Source organism: Solanum stenotomum, chromosome 7 (assembly GCF_019186545.1).
Source record: "Solanum stenotomum isolate F172 chromosome 7, ASM1918654v1, whole genome shotgun sequence".
Lineage (NCBI taxonomy): Eukaryota > Viridiplantae > Streptophyta > Magnoliopsida > Solanales > Solanaceae > Solanum > Solanum stenotomum.
The window spans coordinates 60004182-60025451 of NC_064288.1; the positions used below are offsets into that span (position 1 = coordinate 60004182).

The 21270-nt window shown below is 32.5% G+C and overlaps 2 protein-coding genes across 2 annotated transcripts; one reads left to right on the top strand and one right to left on the bottom strand.

Moving 5' to 3' along the window:
- Positions 1-501: 501 nt before the first annotated feature.
- On the top strand, positions 502-5380 carry LOC125870910 (inosine triphosphate pyrophosphatase). The gene is made up of 8 exons (XM_049551456.1): positions 502-709; positions 811-875; positions 2357-2420; positions 2520-2529; positions 4077-4108; positions 4234-4346; positions 4930-5006; positions 5094-5380. Exons 1-8 carry the CDS (start codon positions 568-570, stop codon positions 5218-5220), a joined length of 630 nt encoding a protein of 209 aa, XP_049407413.1. The 5' UTR covers positions 502-567; the 3' UTR covers positions 5221-5380.
- A 1926-nt stretch (positions 5381-7306) lies between these two features.
- LOC125870905 (probable pectate lyase 8) lies at positions 7307-12104 on the bottom strand. The gene is made up of 7 exons (XM_049551453.1): positions 11892-12104; positions 11252-11305; positions 10564-10638; positions 8680-9322; positions 8480-8583; positions 8215-8353; positions 7307-8137 (listed from the first exon to the last, which is right to left on the bottom strand). Exons 1-7 carry the CDS (start codon positions 12017-12019, stop codon positions 7916-7918), a joined length of 1365 nt encoding a protein of 454 aa, XP_049407410.1. The 5' UTR covers positions 12020-12104; the 3' UTR covers positions 7307-7915.
- Between the last annotated feature and the right edge of the window lie 9166 nt (positions 12105-21270).

Consider the following 21270-nt stretch of genomic DNA (forward strand, 5'->3'; position numbering starts at 1 on the left):
AACGGACTAAACACACATTTGTTAAGTAAAAATATCCTTTTATAATCCACTTATAACTTGAATAAAAAATCTGATTTTTTAAATTATCTTTAAAATATACATAAGATTAAAAATAAGTTCGTTAAAAGTTACAAACTCAATACTACTAAGATAAGTAGGAAACAATTTAAAACGATAGACTTTTTTATTCAAAAAAAATATCAACTAGAAATTTAAGTTTGAGGATCAACAAATTTATCGTTAATCAAATATGTCCAGAAATTACAATATTTGTTTTGTGATAATATCTTTCAAATATTTATTTCTTTGTCGATTCAATTTTGTATGATTATATTTTCTTTCTCTAACTTTTACAACTTTCAATAATTCAAATTTATTATATTTTCTAAATTGTTGATATGATATTTCTCCATCAAATTATTATTTAATTATACTATAAATAAATATTAATTAAGAAAAAGGTTTATACTAATACTTATTTTTAATTGAAGTTGCTAGCACAAAAACTCATAGACCATAAATCTCCCTCCTTCGACTGAGCAATTTTTTTCCGGCGAGAAAGGGATAATGGCGGCGGCGGCGAGGACGGTGGGTTCTGGGGTGGTGTTGCCGCGGTCAGTGACGTTTGTTACCGGAAATGCTAAAAAGTTGGAGGAAGTTAGGGCAATTCTTGGCCAGTCTATTCCCTTTCAGTCCCTTAAGCTTGACTGTAAGTTCACAGTGTTTTTGATTTCATATATGTAACTTGAGCTTAATTTCAATGATTTCTGCTAAAAAATTGAACCCCTTTATGTCAAAATTTGATCTTAGTGCCAGAACTTCAAGGTGAACCTGAAGATATTTCCAAAGAAAAAGCAAGAATTGCTGCTAAAGAGGTACTGTACCCTGGCTTTATTGCATATTATATATGTGTGTATTGCTAATTTGTATGCAATAGCGAAAGCCGAAAGCAGGTAGTTCATGTAGGTGCTAATTCTCCCCTTGTTAGATTTTAGTTGAATTCATGTCTGCCAAAGTTATAGTGATTAATCCTCTAGAGCATCCATTTCAATGATCCTTTCAACTAAGTACTATAGAGGATGTTTGGATTTGCTTCTTTTAGGTGCTTTTAAGCACTTATTCCTAACTTATAAGTCATAAGTTATAAGCACTTATTCCCAACTTATGAGTGTGTATTGTCTGTTTGTATGCAATAGCAAAAGCAGATATTTCATGTAGGTGCCAATTCCCCTTTTATTAGATTTTAGTTGAATCCGTGTCTACAGTCTACCAACTTTGGTATAGTACTTCAAGTTCTTATCTTGTGTATAATGTTAATCCGTTAGAGTATCCATTCGAATGAACCTTTCAACCAAGCACTATAAGTAGTCCACTCCTAAGGTTTTTTTGGGGATAAAAGTGGAGCACCTTGAATATTCCACCAGGTACGTGCGACCTCCAACCAGCAAAGCCACGTGGTAGTTTTGCCTACCACTCTAAGGTTAATCAATAAATTCTGGTTTCTTTAGGTTAATTTCTGAAGGATTTTGTCGTCATATTGTTCCTGCTTCAACTTTAGACTAAGGTTTTATTGTGATATTGAACCCTTATGGTATCTTGTATTCATTTTCACCTGAGCATTTGCAATGTCTTGATATTTTAATACGAGACAAGTGATATAATGCTAATATCTTGATACTCCCTCCGTTTCAAAAAGAATGACTTCATTTCCTTTTTAGTTTGTTTCAAAAAGAATGACCCCTTTCCTTTTTTGGCAACACTTTGACTTCAACTTTCCACCTGACATGTTTAAGGCCACAAGATTAAAGGGCATTTTGGTACATTTGACATAACTTTAATTTAGAACCACAAGATTTAAAAGTCTTCTTTCTTTTCTTAAACTCCGTTCCAAGTCAAACTAGGACATTCTTTTTTTTTTTTTTTTGATGACAAGGGAAACCCGCAGCCGCTACCCTTTGGGTGCGCACAGGGTAAAACCCCCGCTCCTATGCAATAGCTCGCAAACCACATAGGAGAGGTAACCCAAACTAGGCAATCCCGGTGCGACGAGCTCGACCTAGAAGGCAAACCCCTTGCTTTCGCTGGCAAGGGATTTCGAACTTGAGACCTCCAACATGGAAGTCCCAAGCCCAAACCATTGGGCCACCCCAAAGGGTAACTAGGACATTCTTTTTGAAATGGAGGGAGTATTTAATAGTATGGTGTTAAATACACGAATGACCACTCATTGAGATATGACACTTGTTTATTTTATAATTGTCCTCTTGTAGTTTTTTTCGCCCCATCTATGAGAGATAGATTTTAAATTCACTGTTTGTGATCGTTGGGAAATTGACCGAGTTGGAAAAATTCTCAGGTGAATGGACCAGTGCTAGTTGAGGATACTTGTCTTTGTTTCAACGCCCTTAAGGGTCTCCCAGGTACTCAACAAACTTATGTACATGCTTCAATATTAGTATATGTGCTTTTATTTGAGTTGTGACAATGAACTAAGGTGCTGAGTTTTTTTGTTGTTGCAGGGCCTTACATGTAAGTTCATCCTCTCTTCTATCATTCTGCTCTTGAGTTAAGTGTTTTTTCTTCTTTTTATACTTTTGTATAATATCCGTTATGATATTTAGAGTTATATTCTTTTTATATTCTTGTTATAAACCATTGTGCCGTTTCCTCAATATGAGGCCTATAGCTCTCAATTTGTCTCTGTTCACAGATGAATTGAACTAATAAACTTCAATGTGTGTGAAATATTTGGTTTGTTTATAGTGACAAGTTGTTTCAGTCAGTTAGACTTCTGTTAGTACTTACAAGTTACTTCCTTACTTGAGGAATGTGGTTTATAAAGTTTAGTGTTCTCAGAATTATAAGTTGTGTTTGGTATGCTTTAAGATACTTTTTAACAACAAATGTTTCCCTTGATGAAACCATTTTATACTGTTTGATCGTGTTAAATTGTTGATGATGTTTTGCTTGATGAAACCATTTTCTACTGTTTGGTTGTGTTAAATTGTTGATAATGTTTTGCGATGGATTTTTTTACACCAAATAGGGAAAACTGACTTACATTGATGTGTGTGAGTCATTACAATTGTTAACTCTTGTTCAATACTTCAACTTGCTTCAACCAAATGACCAATAGTCCAATTTCAGTGTTTACTTAGTGCCGTTTTGGATTGACTTATTTGAGGTGTTTTACAGCCAAAATAACTTTCAAGCAGTTTTGAAGTGTTTGGGTAAAGTTAAAAAATGCTTATAAGCACTTATTTTAAAGCCAAAACAACAAAAATAAGCCTATGCCATAAGTTAGAAATCCTACAAGTCATAAGCCAAAAGCCAATCCAAACAGGTAGAAACTATTTTCTTAGATAAATTTTTGTCCAACAAGGAGTGCTTGTTGGATGAACTTAAACTGCATAACTGTGAGGAGGACAATAAATTTGTTATAATTTCTAGTCGCTGTTTAATGGGCAGAATCTTGTTTTAACAGGACTTCCCCAGATTGTTTCTTTCCTGTACTAAATAATATTTGGAGTTTAGGTAACCTTTCACATTGAAATTGGTTATGGACAGTGTCTGGCACGCGAAATTGTGGAACTTACCTTTGAGAATGTACCCTGCTCATATCATTTACCTAGACGGATAACTTTTTTCCTGCACTTTTTATACTATCCTGATAATGTAAACATGCCATGAGAGACTTCTACTCTAAAGAATTTCTCTTTTATCTCCAATTCTTTTAATCCTTATTTTACTACTTAATAAAAGTTAAAACCTTACATTAATACTTTAGGTCAGTCGCTTAAAATGGAAAGAATGTTGGACATTAACGAATTGAGGTGAATTTATAAGAGGTTGGAATTCTTTCCAAAGATTTGACTTACCTTCTTGGATCATATTCAATCTAAATTTTAATAAAATGCTCTGCCTAACTCCCTTTTGATGGACATGCCAAATTTTTGTAATTTTGTTTATGTTGTTATTTTCCAATTCTTGTTAACTATTCTCTTTTGCCATTGACATAATATGCTTTGTAATTGTTGCTTTATGTCTGGGATTGCTTGCCACATTACGTTCTGCAGCAAGTGGTTTTTGCAGAAGATCGGTCATGAAGGTAATTGCTTAGCTTGTTTTTCCTCATATACAATTGCGTTGAACTTATTTTTTGGTGTTCTCCTTTTCTGTTAAATCGTTCTATTTTTCTGTTCTGCTTTTAAATTTTTTCCGGACATTTTCTAGGTCTCAACAACTTATTGATGGCTTATGAGGATAAAACAGCATATGCCATGTGTATCTTTTCGCTTGCTCTTGGGCCAAATACAGAGCCAATGACTTTTGTAGGAAAAACGCTGGTAAGTATTTGCTTCTGTAATCCATGAATACTTCCTTTAGACTGTGTACAATTTTTCCATTATTATTTCTGTTGATCAGGGCTATGTTTCAAACTAGAATGGTCCTTGGTGGTTATTTCGTTTTATATTAAGTACCAAAGTTCCGGTTATTTCTTTATTATGAAGAGAAATGGGAAGTAGTTCCTATATTTCTTACAAAATGGTGCTTCTTTTTCTGATAGCGCCACCATAAAATCAACACATCAGTTTTCACTCAACTAAGAGAACTCCAGAGATATACGATATTCTCCGTGAAAGTGGTTTTACCTTCTCTTCTTGATTTTTTGATGAAAAATAGTCCTAGGAGATAGGCATGTCTATAAGCTCTCAATTTTTGAGCTTCAGGTGAATTTCTTGCTATGTTATCGCTATTTACATTCTTTGGAGTATAATCCGAAAATTCCCTGCATTAACATCCTTATAAGACTATTTTGGATCCTATCCTAAAATGAGGAACTCATGAAACTTGATAGATTTTTTGCTTAACGTTTCTTTGTTGAACTATGTGAACAATAGAACTAACATTGCGAACATGGCTCTTCAGGGAAGGATAGTACCAGCTAGGGGACCCAATGATTTCGGATGGGATCCAATATTTCAACCTCATGGCTATGACCAGACGTAAATCCTTCCCCCTTGAATGTTTTCCTATGGAACGTAAGAACATCTGATATGAAGAGACTACTAACTTATAGAACTATATTGCAGTTACGCTGAGATGCCCAAGGAAGAAAAGAACAAGATTTCTCACCGGGGTAAAGCTCTTGAACTAGTGAAGTTACACTTTGCTGAGGCTCGATACACTTTCCAGACCGACTCCACTACCCAAAACTAGGATGTATGCCTCGGTAGTGACATAATCTTCGTGTTCTTGCTCAAGAGCTATGATTGATGACAATGTAAGCTTCTTTTATTCTCCTAGATAAAATATCGTGAAGGATGAGATACGTGAAATTTTAGAACTTTTGATTATTGCTAATATATTTTACGATCTAGCACAACTTCTCTTTTTATTTTAAGTTTCATTTGGTATGGGGTTAGGCTCAGGAACATGAATATTTGATATAACTCAATCCCAAAAGCTAGCATGAAATGACAATCGCCCACGACCATATGAGGTTGATAACCAACATGTTGATACTCTAATATTCTCCCTTGCAACGTTCAAGACTGGACATCTGGAGTGAACATTGAGTAAACCATGAATGGATCTGACTTGATACGATCTTAGGAAATTGTATCTGACATCTAACTCAACTTAAAAGCTAGCTTACGAGGTCGGAAATCATCCTAGATCATGTTCTCTAGACAACAAATCATTTTTTTTTGTCTAGATGACCTTCTTATCATAGCATAGAAAGAGTAGTGTTGTTTAAGAAACTATAATTAAAACAATTGGTACCATATTGTACAAAAGTTGAAAGGCATCCAAGGTTACAAGATGAAAATGATTAGTTGTGTATCAATTATGATAATTACTTATCATTTTGCTCTCAGGCTAGAATAGACTCACCAGCATAATCATTGTGGTTAACCAAATTTGATCTTGTCTATTTTCTAATATCAATAAATATTGCCTTTTATCATAAAAAGGATGGATACTAATTATACCACTTGAACTCAAATCAATCAATTGTACCACATATTCTTGATCCTACTTAGCAATTTAGTATAAAGAGGTAAGTTTCATATCAATTCATGAAACAATTAAGCATGTGATTAGGAAAGTGCATGGAGAATTTCCTTTAAAACCTACTACATTATATTTTACTAATTTTGTGTATACATTATACGCGTGTGTGAGCTTGCTCACATTGTTGGTCAAGTTCAGTTAAAGAAGAGGACATCCAACATTAAACTTGTCAATTCATGATGAATCCTCATAAGTTTATAAAGGGAGAAATATACATAAAAAGTGTTTGGGACTCAATAATCATATTAAACATGAACAAACATGGATTAAAATTGGGGTTGTGTAATTGTATTGAATGTGACAACTCCAAATTAGGGCTTTATAACTTTTTATGTTTTTTCAATCTACCTATATAACATGTAACATGGGTATACATGTGGTAAGTTGGTCATCTCATTAAGAATAATATTGAAAGACACCCACCCCTCTTTCAAACACTACAAAAGCTATGTTTTCAATTGGGGAAAAATTAAAGAGTAGGTCACATGCCCTATGGGGCCCATCTTCACATGCATATCTTAATTCCTTTCTTCCCCCCATAATGTGAAATTGAGACTCTTGAGTCCTATCAAGTCAATGGAGCAATATGTTAGGTGCACCATCTATATTCACTTATGTTCCTTTCACACAACGATTGAAAGTTGTTTTCCTTTTTTCTAATTTTATCGAATTATATTGGACTGAGATGAGCTTGAACAGAGCAACACATACATAATAAGAGTAAATATTCATATAGGCGATCCTAATTTATAGTTATTCGATATAACAATATGCTACCGTTGTCAACCACTTTCTTGAGAGATACTATATTTAATTTTATCCAAAATGACACATCATCATCTCTCCAACTATCTGGTGATTTGCCAAAATTATAGAGAATTAAGAAAAGTAACCCCATGTGACAGAATATTTTTCATCATTAAATATTAGATTATGCTTAAGTGGAGTGTTTAACAGTATTTCATTACTTCAAAAGACATACTCATTAGTCATTACTAAAGTTAGTTTTACACTCTTTAGCAATCTTTAAGCACATGCTACCACCATTATGGCAACTACCAGGAGGATGAAATTGAAAAGCAAAACTTGAACAAGTGTAATTGATATCAAATTATAGTATATGATAATTAACACAAAAAATAGAAGGCAAAACCAAGATGATAATAATGTTTGCATTGACAATGACAAAGCAAGAAAGTAAAAGGTAATATATAAAGGTAGTAAGTAATTTGCATCATTTCAAACAGAAAGGTTCTTCTTTTCTATCCCTTCCAATAACATTTTTCTTGACAATTCACACTATATATAGCTTGTATGACTCAAAAAAGCTAAGAAAAAAATTACAAAATCATTCACTCCTATAGTAATAAAAAAGGCAAAAAAACACAATAGCCAAAGCACAATATAGCAGACTAAAAAGATTCAAGACAGCATCACAAAGATAGAATGGGGGTGGTGGTTAGAAGAAACCAATGGATGAGGAAGATGAGCACTCTTGAGATCGAAAAAAAAATAACAAGAAAATGGGCATGGACAACACTTCTGCACCTGCTTCAAGAACAGACATTGGCTTTTCTTGAATTGAAATCAGGCCGAGGTTGCACAACGCTTTGAGATAGGAACTGAAGAATTGACAGTGTAAAAAATGTACACTTGCCAAGAGGAATGGACTGATTGACAAACAATGGGATATAACTTTGATTTGGGAGGACTATAGAGTAGTGCTTTTTAGTAGTAAGAATGGAAATCTAACAGTGGAATAAGGAAAAAGGGAAAAAAGGGACACTTTCTTTTGGTAAATCTGTATAAATGATAGAGTAGAGTGAAGTTGGCTGTACTAGCAAGTGCGGCTTCTACGGCAGGCAAGGGGACCAGCACTTGAAGTAATAGCACCGACCATCGAAGAGGACTTGGCACCTAAGCTTGAAGCTCTTGCGTAGCTTGCTGAAGCTCCAGCACCTGATGGAGTGAAATAGGCACCATTAAGCATTAAGTCTCCTGATGACCTCCAGTTCCAGCCCTTCCATTGACCTGCTGCTGTGTCAACCCTTTTCGTTACCTGTGTTTCAATTGATTTCTGTTAATTCACTACATTATGAAGTAGCAATCATCTACAGTTTTTGGCTTTTAAATTACCTCCTTCGCAAAACGATTAGTTGGGGCAAGGTATCTGTTTCCTTGGCTGTTGATGGTGGGGTTAGCACTTCCACCGATAGCATACATCTCCCAGTGAGTGTAGTCATTGTTCACTACATGGAAGTAGCCATGTCTGCACCTGCATTTTTTTTAATAAACCCTCAACATCAATACACTTACATCTGATCTTTTGTTTGACAAGTAATGATAGTTATATAACCAATTCCAACTTGTTCGGATTTTTAAGTCCAAGAGCAGAAATTACCTAGGCATTCTTTGAATGAGACCCTCTCCAAAGTGGTTGTATGCAATTGTCACTTGCATCTGCTTGTCTTTAGTGTAGGAGTCACTGTGGCCCAATAGCATGACCTGTTTGCATTAACAAAAAGAGCCCCTGAAGTTAGCTCCACAGCTCTGGAAATCAGAGATAAAAATCTAAAAATTAGTTTCAAACATTAAAAGCACCTCATTATGATGGGCGAAATGATTGTTAGAAATAGTAATGGCAGTTGAGCCCATTACAGCATCAACAAGACCATCAGCACAGTGAGAGAGTGAGTTATGATCAACCCATACGTGGCTTGAGCCAAAGATAGAAATGGCATCACCATCAGCCATTGTCCTCCAGCCGAAATGGGTCGTTGAACTCCTCACCATGGCATTTCCAGTTGGTTTGCAGTCATGGATGTGTAGGCCATGGATAATAATATTGGTAACAAACTGGATTGTAAGACAAGCACCATTGGCAATGTGAACATTGTAGCCACGTGCGTCAATTGTCTTGAAACTGTTCATAATGAGCTCCTGTTTCAACTGTATGACCATGTCGCGACTGAAGACAATCCATAGGGGTTCCTCCTGGATAACAGCATGACGAATAGTTCCAGGCCTGGGGTTAACAGGGTCATCGTCACGATTATCAGTGACAACATAGTAACGACCATCACGACCACCAATAGCATTGCGCCCAAATCCAATGCCACAATCAGCAAGACGCTTGCGGTTCTTTTGCCAATTGGGATCACATCTCCAGCAGTCATCAATAGGATTTCCTGTCCCACATGAGAAATATCCTAGTTTTCGCCTCTCAGTGCTGTTCCTAATACTCCTGTTTAGCACCCCAAAGCATAGTTAGTTAAACATAAAAAGAACTGTCATTTTCTTTTTCACACATTGGCAGTAAATTCATTGAACAGTATCTTAGGAACATGTCACTTTCTTTTCTTTAAAGTAAAATTATTGTGTCTAAGAACAGGGGAATTCATTTATCCCTAGAAATGGAAATAGGATAGTCAAATTCAAAATTCTGTTTTTGTGGTTACTTTGAAGAGTGTCGGTGGGAATAACTAGCAATATTAGGCGTCTACAAGTGTAGGGACCATAAGTTTGGAGCCAGTGAAAATGCATTAAAGGATTTTGTCATCCTACAAGGACTATTTTGGTCTTTTCAGGTTTGGGTTGTTTGTTTTCTTGGTAAAATAGGCAAAAACAATAATTATGTAGGCACTACATTTTAGAAAAGCCAAAAGACATAGGTGAATGGTGATGCATTGCTGCCACATGAAAAAAAAAGATAAGAATCATGTAAAGAAAACAGTATAATCTAAGTGCTATAATCCAATTGTAATTTAGTAGGCATTACACCATTCAGTTTGCTCTGTCATTTTGGTATATTTTCTTGCATGCACATGCACTAATAAAAACTGTCACAACTCACTACTCCACCATGTGTAACCAGTCAATTAATGACTTTCCACAGATCACAAATAACAATACCCCCCCACCCCCAACCCAAACCTTTTTCATTGTCGTTAAAGGACAAAAAAGAAACTATTAGCCTATTGGTTGAGTTAAAAGATATCATATTTAACTGACTTTCCCATATTAAGTTATCCTACACCTGCGAAACAATAGCCAATTTTTTAATTAGAATTAGAAAAAAAGGACAAGGAGACAGTAGAGATCTTACTAGAGGGGTCTCTGCATTTTTAATGCTGAAAATGTCTAAATAATCAAACAAGAGCCAACAAGTACTAAAAGTAGCCAACACAATAAACAGAACATACACACAAATATAGATTCACCCCACCCCACCCCTAAAAAAGGCAGGGGGTGGGGCTAGAGAATGCAAGAGATGTTTGGACCATGTGGGGGTAGGGTGGGGGGTAGGGGTGGATTGAGTAGGTCTGCCATAGAGGAGTCGTTTAAAAGGACCACAAAAAATAAGCTACTCCTAACAACCAAAACCTATTGTGAGTTAATGCAAACTTTTTTTTTTTTCTTCGTCCGGATCAATTTTCACACGTTAATACAAACTTTTTTTTAAGAGAGAAGGAAAAGGTAACTCACTCTGCAACCATGGCAACAACTTCTTCAGGATCATCCACTGCATGTTTGCTTAATTTCTCCTCAACATCTTCCAGACTAATACATAAAAACAAAAAAATCAAAAAAAGAAGAAGGGGTATATTGGTAATTTCAGCTTAAAACAAAGGCAGCAACCGACATTTATCCACTATTTCACGCAGCAAAAAAGTACACTGTTAAAAAGCAACACACATTACACTTTCACTGTGTGTTTTCTTTTCTTTACACTGCTCAATGCAGTATAAACCTATACATACACTCTCTCTCTCTATACGTATATATTTATACATAAAACTGCAACTGAAAAACTGTGAGATGAGGCGAATCGTTAAGCAGGAAGCAAAATGACTAAAATACCCATTAAACTTACTACTGTTTAGTTAGTAAATCTGTAAATTAAGGAGTTTTACAGGGGTAGTTTTGGGAATAGAAAGGGAGTTAAGGAACCAATGAAGATTTTCTGGTAGAAGAGCAGAAGGAATCCAATGAGAGTGGGGGAATGAATGTTTTAACAGATTAAACGGTTCAGATCTTATGGAATAAGGGATCTCAACGGCTGAGATTGATTCTAATACAAAGTTCTTTGGATCGGAACAGTGAGATCCGACAGTGGATATTTAATTAATGCTTTTGGGGCCAAAAACCAACGGCTAAGATTGTTTCTGCATACCTCACCGCCATTGTTGAGTTTTCAGAGCTCAGCAACTGCTCTTTTTCCAGAGTCCTGTTAAACCAAAACCAAAATGTAGCGTTTCGTTAGGTAAAATGTGGAAAAATTTCGGCCAGAAAAAGCTTAAACTGTAGTGTTTTGTGTGTAATGTAGAGGTTAAAAACAGCTCAAAAAGTAAAACTCGTAGAAATTTCAAAGAATTCTGCAAAAACTGAGTTTCGAGAAGAGTCTAAACGAAGAAAATGTTCGAAACAGTAATTTTCGCAGAATTCTCTAGAAATCTGCAAAATATCCCAAAATTTCAATGGAGAGAGAGTCCAAACGAGCTGGAATTCGAAAAACTTTGAAGCAAAACACTAAAAAAGAGTGAGAAGTCATGAAACACAAATTTTGTTGAACTTTTTCGAAAATGCAGATGAATTTTGTAGCAGAGAAGCCAAAAACACACTCTACTTTAACAAGAATTTCACAACTAACACTCCTAGCAAGCCATGAAACCCAACTTTTGTTTAAATTTTCCGAAAATGCAGATGAAATTTACAGCAGAGAAGCTAAAATTCACTGTTAAAACTCCAACAAAGCTTCAAACACTGTACAAAAAGCGAATATCTATGCTTTTTTCAGAGAAATTCGAACAAACCTAGTGTCGGAACCGTCGTTGCTCTGCACACCGGCGGCGTAAACTCCGACGAGAAGCAACAAAAGCAGCAGAAAACTGAAGCTAAACGAAAGCCATTTCTTCGAACCCATTAACGAAGCCATTGCCATTTTTCCTCTTTCAGAAAATCAGAAAAAGGAACAGAGAGTCAGAGGAAGAAGAAAGAGAGAGTCAGAGAAGAAGAAGGTTGCACTGAGCCCAACGTAACGGCCTCTGAAGGTAGTTTATATAGAGCCTGTTAACAGAAAACGTTAAATTTAACGGCCGTTTATCAACTAAAATCACCTTTACTAACTATGGTTAGTGGTTTGGTTTTTTTGTCCTAAGGTTAAATTGTCATTTTAACCTAACCTGTAACCACTTTAGTAACCGCCAGTAACTGCTTAAGTTAAAGTTATGTATTTTTCTTTTCCATGACCTCTTTTAAGAAATGACCCTTTTTATGATTGTATCTAAAAATAAAATAAAATTGATTGTGATATGGTTTTTAAAATTTATTTCATTTGATCCATTTAGGTGTAAGTTACTTCTGAAATAAAGTTGTTAAACGTATGATGAGGAGGTCATGAATTTAAGTTACAAAAATGTAGGTTAAGAATATGTATGTATAATAAATTTATACGGTTTAATCCTTTTTTGAACTTTACGTATAGTCTTGTTGTATGGGGTGGAGTGCTGATTAGTCAAGAACTTATATGTTCAGAAGATGTTGTTGCGAAGATGTGGATGTCTTGACATATTAAGAGCAACAAGATTAGGGATGAGGTGTTCCGAGAGAAGGTAGGAGTGGCCTCTGTGGCAGACAAGATGAGGGAAGCGAGATTGAGATGGTTTGAACATGTGCAATGGAGGTGCGTTGACGCCCCAGTGAGGAGGTGTGAGAGGCTTATTGTAGGGGGTACGTACCCGGAGGTGTAGAGATAGGCTGAGATGTAATTGGGAGAAGTGATTAGACAGGAAATGATGCAGCTTTATATTATCGAGGACATGATTCTAGATAGGAATTGAGTGGAGGTCGCATATTAAGATAGAATGTTAGTAAGGGTGAAGTATTGTCTTGTCGTGCATAGGTTTAGACTTATTAGTGTCTTCCGTAGTTCAAGTCGTACTCTTGTAGTTTTTGTCTTATGTTATATATTGTGTTTCGATTATCACACATAATTGTTGTTATTATTGTGTCTTTCTTTCTTGTAGACTTTACACTACTTTTCTTATTAACTGTTATGTTTTCTTCTTATTCTTATTTGGGGTCAATGCACTTGAGCCAAGGATATCCTCGAGATAGGGATAAAATATACGTATACTCTACCCTTCCCATACCTCACTTAGTGGATTTCACTGAACCCTCGATGAAACTCATATTACCAACATTCCAACGAAAGGGAAAACAATATTATATTCACGGGGATTACCTTATTCTACGGCGTTACACAATTATTTTTTATATTCCAAAGTCTAAACAAAAGGAATTTATATGTCTTACTATATATATAAATAAATTTTAAAAAAAGGACTAGAAAGAGAATTAAAGAGAGTTTGAGTACAAAAAAAGATAATAATAAAAAATTATGGGCTATCCGCGGAAGTCTCGGCGGAGTTCATTGAAGAAATTTTTTGTTGGGTGATGATTTATGTTTTTTTGTCAAACAAACTCATTTTTTTATTAATATAAAATAAATATATAAATTTGACGTATAAATTAAGATAAACTTATAATTCATCTCTGTCTGAATCTTCATGAATTTTTGCTACCATGTTTTCAGTAAATTTTCATTTTTTTTTTAGTATTGTAGCATTAAGGTGTGGAAATCGTGTACGAGATTGTAGACTTATGGTAGACTGATAGCTAACGTAAAACTAAAATGAGTTTAAATGAAATGATATTGTACGATTAAGTAAGGAATCATGTAGTTAAGCATAATTTGTTTGAGATTGAAGCGTGATCTTATTGTTGTTTATACAAGTATAATAATAATAAAAAGAATAGATATTTAAAAAGTTCAAGTGATAATCTTGTAAATAATATTCGAAATTCAATAGTAGCAATATTTCGATGAAAATAATATATATTCAACTGATCAAGACGTATATAAGTTAACCTGAAACTCTAACATTGTCAAAAGGAATATGAGGTGTATGCATGAATTGCTGCCTATGATTGATTGTTTGGAATGATTAAAATGATTGTTTAGAGTAATTGAAACCAGCTGCATGTTGAATTTATCTATGTGTGTTTGACTTTAATTTTGGGTTTGCTTGTTACGTGAGTTGTTTTTGTTTGTTTTGTTTTTAATCAGATATCCGATATTCATATTAGAGTTCAACTAAATTTAGATTCGCGTATATATAACACCTATTCAATTAGATCTCTCTAGTATACAAAGCAAAAATGTTAACTTTGTTAAACCAATTAGATTGGAATATCAATCTCATCGAGATCATCGATCTCATACCAAATCTACACGATTTATGAATTAGTAGTCTCCGTCGCGAAGATATAATTCAATGCATTTGTCTCATGTCATTGCATTATTCGTCTACCTATATATCCAAAGTTGTTTTCGCCCCGTAAAAATGCATTACATTGTTTAATTATCACACGAAAAGGTTTAACAAAATTTACGAGAACGAAAATGACTAACAATTACATCATTTTCATTCAAAAAAAAGAATTAATTTTTTTCTGATATGATGCCATATTTGGTTGTTATTAATTACTTACAAGTTATCAAAAGCATAATCATCACCTAATTTAACATAATTAACATTTACGTTTAACACTTTGCTCCCCACACCCTTCACCCTTTTATTTATTTTTTGCTTTTCGAATATAACATGATTTTCAAAATTCTTAAATTGGCACTTTTAATCATTAGGATAACATATAAAAAGAGAGACAATAAACATACAAAAGGAAAATTTTAATTAGATTGTTTTTAGTTCTAACCGGCAAAAAGAAAATTTGTGAAGATTCACAAGCGGGTCCGGAGAAGATATAGCGTATACAGATTTTACCACTATTTTGTGCAGATAGAGAGACTATTTTCGAAAGACCCTCGGCTCAAGTGCATCAAATCTAAGTAAAAAAGAAGAAAACATAGTCGTTAATAAGAAAAGTATTGTAAAATCTATAAGAAGGAAACAATAACAACAACAACATATGACAAAAACTACATGGTATGACTAGTACTATGAAAGACACTAACAAACCTAAACCTCTGCAAGGCAAGACAACACTCCAACTCTACTAACTTTCTACCCTAATATGCGACCTTCACTCCTTCCTATCTAAAATTATGTCCTCGATAATATAATAATTGTGTGATATCTTATCTAATCACTTCTCCCCAATATTTTTCAACCTATATTTTACAAAGAACTATAGTAATAATTGTCAATATTTCAAAACTAAATCCCCAAATTTCCCACAATAATAATATTTAAATAAAACTCTAACTCTCTCTCTCTCTCTATATATATATATAATCAACACATTAAAACAAAAAAAAAAAAATCCCTTAAACTTATGGCAAAAGTCAAAATTGGGAATTATTACAAAATTTTGAGCTTTAATTTGGCTAAAATATTGTACTTTTAGAAGGGGAAAATGGGACAATATTATTCTCTCCATGCAACCACCAAGTGACCTCCATCATAACATTTTTTTCACGCCTCTATACACTACATTTTCCCAATCCCAAGTTTTTTTACCCCCAGCCCCCTAGGATAGGGTGGGTGGGTGGTTGGCTCCATGCACAAAAAGTTACATTCATTATACATATAAAAACAACATAATGAAATAAAGACATTATTTTATAAACTAATAAAATCATCAATAACGATTATGGTTGAGTAGTAAATAGTATTTTCTTTTTGAGTCAAAAGTCTAGACTCTCGTATTCGAGCATTGTATATGAAGTCCGTCTTTGAAAGAGAATGTTCTACCTTTATGAGTTTGAATTAATTAATCAGATTATAATACGAATATCGAACAAAGTAAAAAAGCAAAAATTAAATTAAATTAGGTCATTGTATGGTCGAATTTTTCATCATTTTTACCTTACAAACAGCATCTATGATCTAACTGCTAACGGCTCATACAACTGCTTCTGTCCTGTAGTTATAAACTTTTTTTTTCTTTTTCTTGTTTTATTTCATTTAGCTTCAATAACAATTAATATTTTTTTTTGGAAATTTTAGATTTTATTAGAATTTAAGTTATATTCATTTATAGTGTAATGATTTTCTATGTTTGACCTTACGCATGTATGTATCAATTAAGTCACTAGTTGTTTGTTAGTTTTCACCAATAATGTTATCGAATAACTCAATCAACCAACGCTTAAACAGATCGAAAATGAATATATATGCACTTATAAAGAATAAATTATTTACTTGAAACTGAAAAATAGTTATTTTATTTCTTGTGAGGTTAAAAAAAAAGTAAAAGATGTATTTTGAGCTACAAAAATCGAAGCTACGTTTTATATTCATTTTTTTAATTAATAAATCTCAATCTTTCACAATTTTAGCACAATTGAAATACTTTTTTCACAAGTCAACACCTACAGTAACTAACTAACTAATGTGGAATTTCAGAAGTTTGACAAAAAGTAAAACATAACTGAGAAAATTGCTTTAGAACTAATTTCTTGTTGCTCTTTTGGCTAGATTAGAAGTTTCTTTTGTATTTCATTCAATATTCAGTATTCACATTCAAGTCGATAAAATTTGGACTCACTTATTTGCGAGGTTCATTTCTTGAGACGACGCTTCCAACAAGATTGTTCCATTTTAGGATCTCAAACTCAAAAATCTCTGATTAATACTGGAGGGATCTCAGTTATTCCACCACAACTCATGTCAATGACCAGATTAGAAGTTGAGTATATGGATGGTGACATTGAAACTAATAAAACTAATCAAATATATGATTAATGATATTTTTCCACTTGTTTTAGTTATTAGATGTAACTACCATCATCTATGTTTGACTTGTTTCACACTAAATTATCTTTACTTGTAAAACTTTAAACTTACAATTGTCCTAATATAGTAAGTNATATATGATTAATGATATTTTTCCACTTGTTTTAGTTATTAGATGTAACTACCATCATCTATGTTTGACTTGTTTCACACTAAATTATCTTTACTTGTAAAACTTTAAATTTACAATTGTCCTAACATAGTAAGTTATATCAACAAAATATAATGAGTATAGTTATAATTTGAAACCTTTTATAAAAGTTAATTCCACTAAATTTTTTTAATATATATATATATATTAGTTTCCAATAGTTCCATTCTTGAACAATTTGAATATAAGACGGTTTCAAGATTTAACTTTTATAAGTTATGAAATTTATCATGATATTGACCTTAAGTGTTAGTAATTCAATTCTGTTAATTTTTCTATACATAGGAAAGTTTGCAAATAGACACTTTTAAGTTTCAAATTTCACAAATACATTTTAAGATATTATCATGAAATTTCACCTAGAGTCTAGAGATATTGGCTATTTTGCTAGACATGACCGAAAAGTAATCAGATGACACTATTTTTACCACATTTACAAGATTTGAGCCAAGATTATTAAACTTACGTAGCTAAACCCATATCTAATATTCTATACCCGACTACCTATTTCTGATGTTGTTACTTTTTTTTTCTTAGTTATTTTCATCATATCTTTCTTCTCTTGTATTTCTCAAATCTTCGCAAACTTCACTTCTGAAATTACACTTACTATATTATTGTGTTATAAAAATCAATTTCACAGAGGACCACATGAATTATTATATTTACCATAGTAGAAATCAATTCTTACTACATGCCTTTATTTCTACACTATCTTGACCTACAAGCAAGAAAATATTTTTTTTTCTAACATTGACAAGAGTTGTGGGGTTTTGTTTACTCAATTACTATCTTCTTTTTACTTATTGAAAAAGTAAAAGTTTTGATTTTGTAGGCCAATGTGTAGTTTTTTTTGTTAATTTTGTTACCATTATATTTGCATTTAAAAGATTTAATTTAATTTATTTATTTTCTTTGCATTTAAAAGTTTTCTTCACTTTTACTTTTTTATTTTCTTTTTCAAACTGTAGATTAGTTAAATTGGTCAAGATTCGAGACAATACTATAGTCTACTTGTACGTAAATTGGCCACTTTTTTACCTCGAATAACGGGCCATCAATCAAGTTCCTAACTTAGGCTAGTTCAATAAAAATAATTAATAAGTATTAAATGTTTTAAAAAAGTATTTTTATTTTTTAAAATAATTTTATTAATTAATAGTTACGTGTTTGAATAGAGATATTAAATTGATAATAAATAGTTGGAGTTTTAGTGGAAAATTAAAAATGCTAACATGATTTATTTTTTAAAATGACTTAAATGTCTTTAAATTATTTACTTAAAATATTAAATTTAAGGTTTTTAAAATAAAATATTAACTTAAAGGTTTTTAAAATGAAAAAAATGACGTGGTGGAGACAGAATGGAGAGGGAATTAAGGGTTTGTTTAGGAAGATGTAATCTTGAAATTAGTACAAAATATATTAGGATAAATTAAAAGTGATTATAAGCTAAAAAGTTGTACATTGGACAACTTATGATTTTAGCCTGTGTTTTCAAAAACGTTTTTGGGGCGAGTTTCGGGGCGGGGCGTCTCAAAAATGCTCCGGGGCGTAAATTAAAGACGTAGATTCATAAGGCGTAAGTCCTAAAATTTGAGACGTAAGCCCCGAGCATAAAAACGTAAGTCCTGGGGTAAAAACGTATGCTCGGACGTTTTTAATTTATTTTAACCTTTTTTGCTTTATATATATCATATTTTAATTATTAGTGTAATGATATTTTCTCAAATAGTCATTATAATACCTTTTTCTTCATTATTGATTAATACTTATCTCAAATAAAAATCATAAATCATTGAAAGGTTTACTTTTGCTTATTTTATTAGTAATAAAACTATAAAATTGAATATACATGAGACTACTCCCCGTAGATCCATGGGACTTACGCCCCATGTCTTGGGGCTTACGCCTCGCTTTATTCTGTATAAAACGCCTTGCCTCACGCCCCCTCCTTTTAAAACACTGATTTTAGCTTATAAACACTTTACACTATAAACAATTTTGATACAAAAACGAAATAATATGTTCAATATAATTTTAAGGTTTACATCGATCTCCAAGGACAAGCATATGAATAAGGGTCATGACTAACAAATAAGATCATGAAAGAATTTATATATATTTATATATAATTTTTCATCAGTATATAGATATCGAATAACTCTGTCCGTCAGAATCTAAACCAAGACATGTGGAGAAAGAAAATCACCTAGCATGTTTGCTTTTATTGAGATTTGAACTTAATTATGACTTCACGGTACTCAACTCACTTTATTGATCACTACGTCATACTCTTGTATGAAACATGAGGATATACCACTACAACAAAAATAACTTTTAGCGGTAATAAATAAGTACATTAATAAAGAGTGCTAAAGTTTTTATCAGCATTAGTTAAGTGTCATTATATCCAATGTCGCTAAAGCCTTTAGGAACATATACAAAGAGTGCTAATTGCCGCTAAAAATACATATTTAATGGCAATTGCTAATTAATTGTCGCTAAAGATTATTTTAAATGTAGTGTACACTTTCCGTAATGAAAATAAAAAGGTGACAACACATACAAAGACGCGGGAGGTGATTATTGTACGATTTTTTTTTACATATACCAATGCATGTGTATTAAGTGATATCAACTTATCATAACTAAATAATTTAGTACAATGATAATATATTACTTATACAAACACATATTATGCATGTATTGATTTACGATAACTACTATTGGCAAATAAATTTTTACTATTAATGTTAGAAATGTTTAGCCGTTAAGGAAAATGACATTTTGAGAATAAAATTCCGTTAGAAATGATTTTTTGCGGAGCCGTTAATAAAACGACAAATACCCTCACGTGGAATTACGTTTTTAACAGCTTTTTTCGGAATTGCTATTATGGGGCCCCCATTTATTAATTTCTTTCATTTTAGTGGTTCACTAGTTTTATAATTTTGCATGTTTAGTCCAACTAAACCAATTTATCAATTTCTACATCTTTTGTACAACAAATTTCCACCCAAACAAACAACTACCAATAATTTAGTGAGGTTTAGGAAGCGTAAGTAATTTAAAAGAGTATATCAAATCATTTGATTATTAATATTGTATGTTAAAAATTTTCTGATCAAACTGTTATCATAGTGAGGCAAAAAGTTCTTTCTTTGTTGACAAGTCTGCAATTCTATTATGCTCCCGATAAGTATGCTATAACAAGAAGATTTGGTGTTTAGGTTTCTGTAAATTCGACTAAATTTCAATTCGCATTGAAAAGTCAATTTTATAAGATGGTATTTATTTAAGTAGATATTGCAAGAGAAGAAGCATATATTGTAGTACAACTTATTTTTCTTTTTCTATCTTTATCATGGTGCTTAAAGAAGGACAAGACATAAGAAGTTTCTCATATGTACTTTATAGTAAAGAAGCTCTTTTACTTTTACTTAGAAAAATATATGGAAACTTCCCAAAATTACTATAACTTGATTAAATATTAAAGGATTATAATTATATTCAAGATTGTTATACGATAAATGATATACTCATTATTATTAAGATGATTCGATATGTTGTTACGTAAAGATTCTCACTTCATATTTTACTTCGCATGAAATACTATATAAATGTTCTAATAAAATTATACTATTACACATGAATTCATACTAAAAATTAAGGGTCAAAATCAACGATCGCCCCTCAATTATGACCTAAAATTGAGTAAAAATAGATGAACCACTTTGTACAATTACTACTTTTGCAAGAGGCAATGAAGCTTCAATAATCTTGACATTATGAAGAAACAAGCAAGAAATTTATAGGAAGTCTCTCAAAGTGAAAAATTATGAAACAAAGTAATTAATGAACTTAGATGAATTAAAGTTGAGTGGCATTTTTATTATTAAAAAAAGGTTTTACTAATCACTTTAATTTGATATAATAAAGTGAAAATCAAATGATCATACATAGTATTATTAAAAAAAGTATCATACTAACAAAAGTTTTGCCAATTGAGTAAAACTATTGCAAACTTTAGCTTGCACTTTTTGCATTTGTGACCAATTAAGACTATAGTTTTCTAATTGACCCATTTGTTCCCTATCATCCAAATATATCACATGGAATTCAATTTCAACCAGCCAATTTTGATGAAAATAAAACAAAAAAAGGTTATTTATATCTTCATGGATTATTATTATTCAGATACCTAACTATCCAAATAAT

What these genes read in the sequence shown, in the direction of transcription:
- LOC125870910 (XM_049551456.1), top strand. Translation starts at nt 568, where the DNA reads ATGGCGGCGGCGGCGAGGACGGTGGGTTCTGGGGTGGTGTTGCCGCGG. An exon ending in TCAGTCCCTTAAGCTTGACT is followed by an intron (nt 710 to 810) that starts GTAAGTTCACAG and finishes ATTTGATCTTAG; the next exon opens with TGCCAGAACTTCAAGGTGAA. An exon ending in CTTTTGTAGGAAAAACGCTG is followed by an intron (nt 4,347 to 4,929) that starts GTAAGTATTTGC and finishes ATGGCTCTTCAG; the next exon opens with GGAAGGATAGTACCAGCTAG.
- LOC125870905 (XM_049551453.1), bottom strand. Translation starts at nt 12,019, where the DNA reads ATGGCAATGGCTTCGTTAATGGGTTCGAAGAAATGGCTTTCGTTTAGC. An exon ending in AACTCAACAATGGCGGTGAG is followed by an intron (nt 10,639 to 11,251) that starts GTATGCAGAAAC and finishes TTTATGTATTAG; the next exon opens with TCTGGAAGATGTTGAGGAGA. An exon ending in GTTGTTGCCATGGTTGCAGA is followed by an intron (nt 9,323 to 10,563) that starts GTGAGTTACCTT and finishes GGTGCTAAACAG; the next exon opens with GAGTATTAGGAACAGCACTG.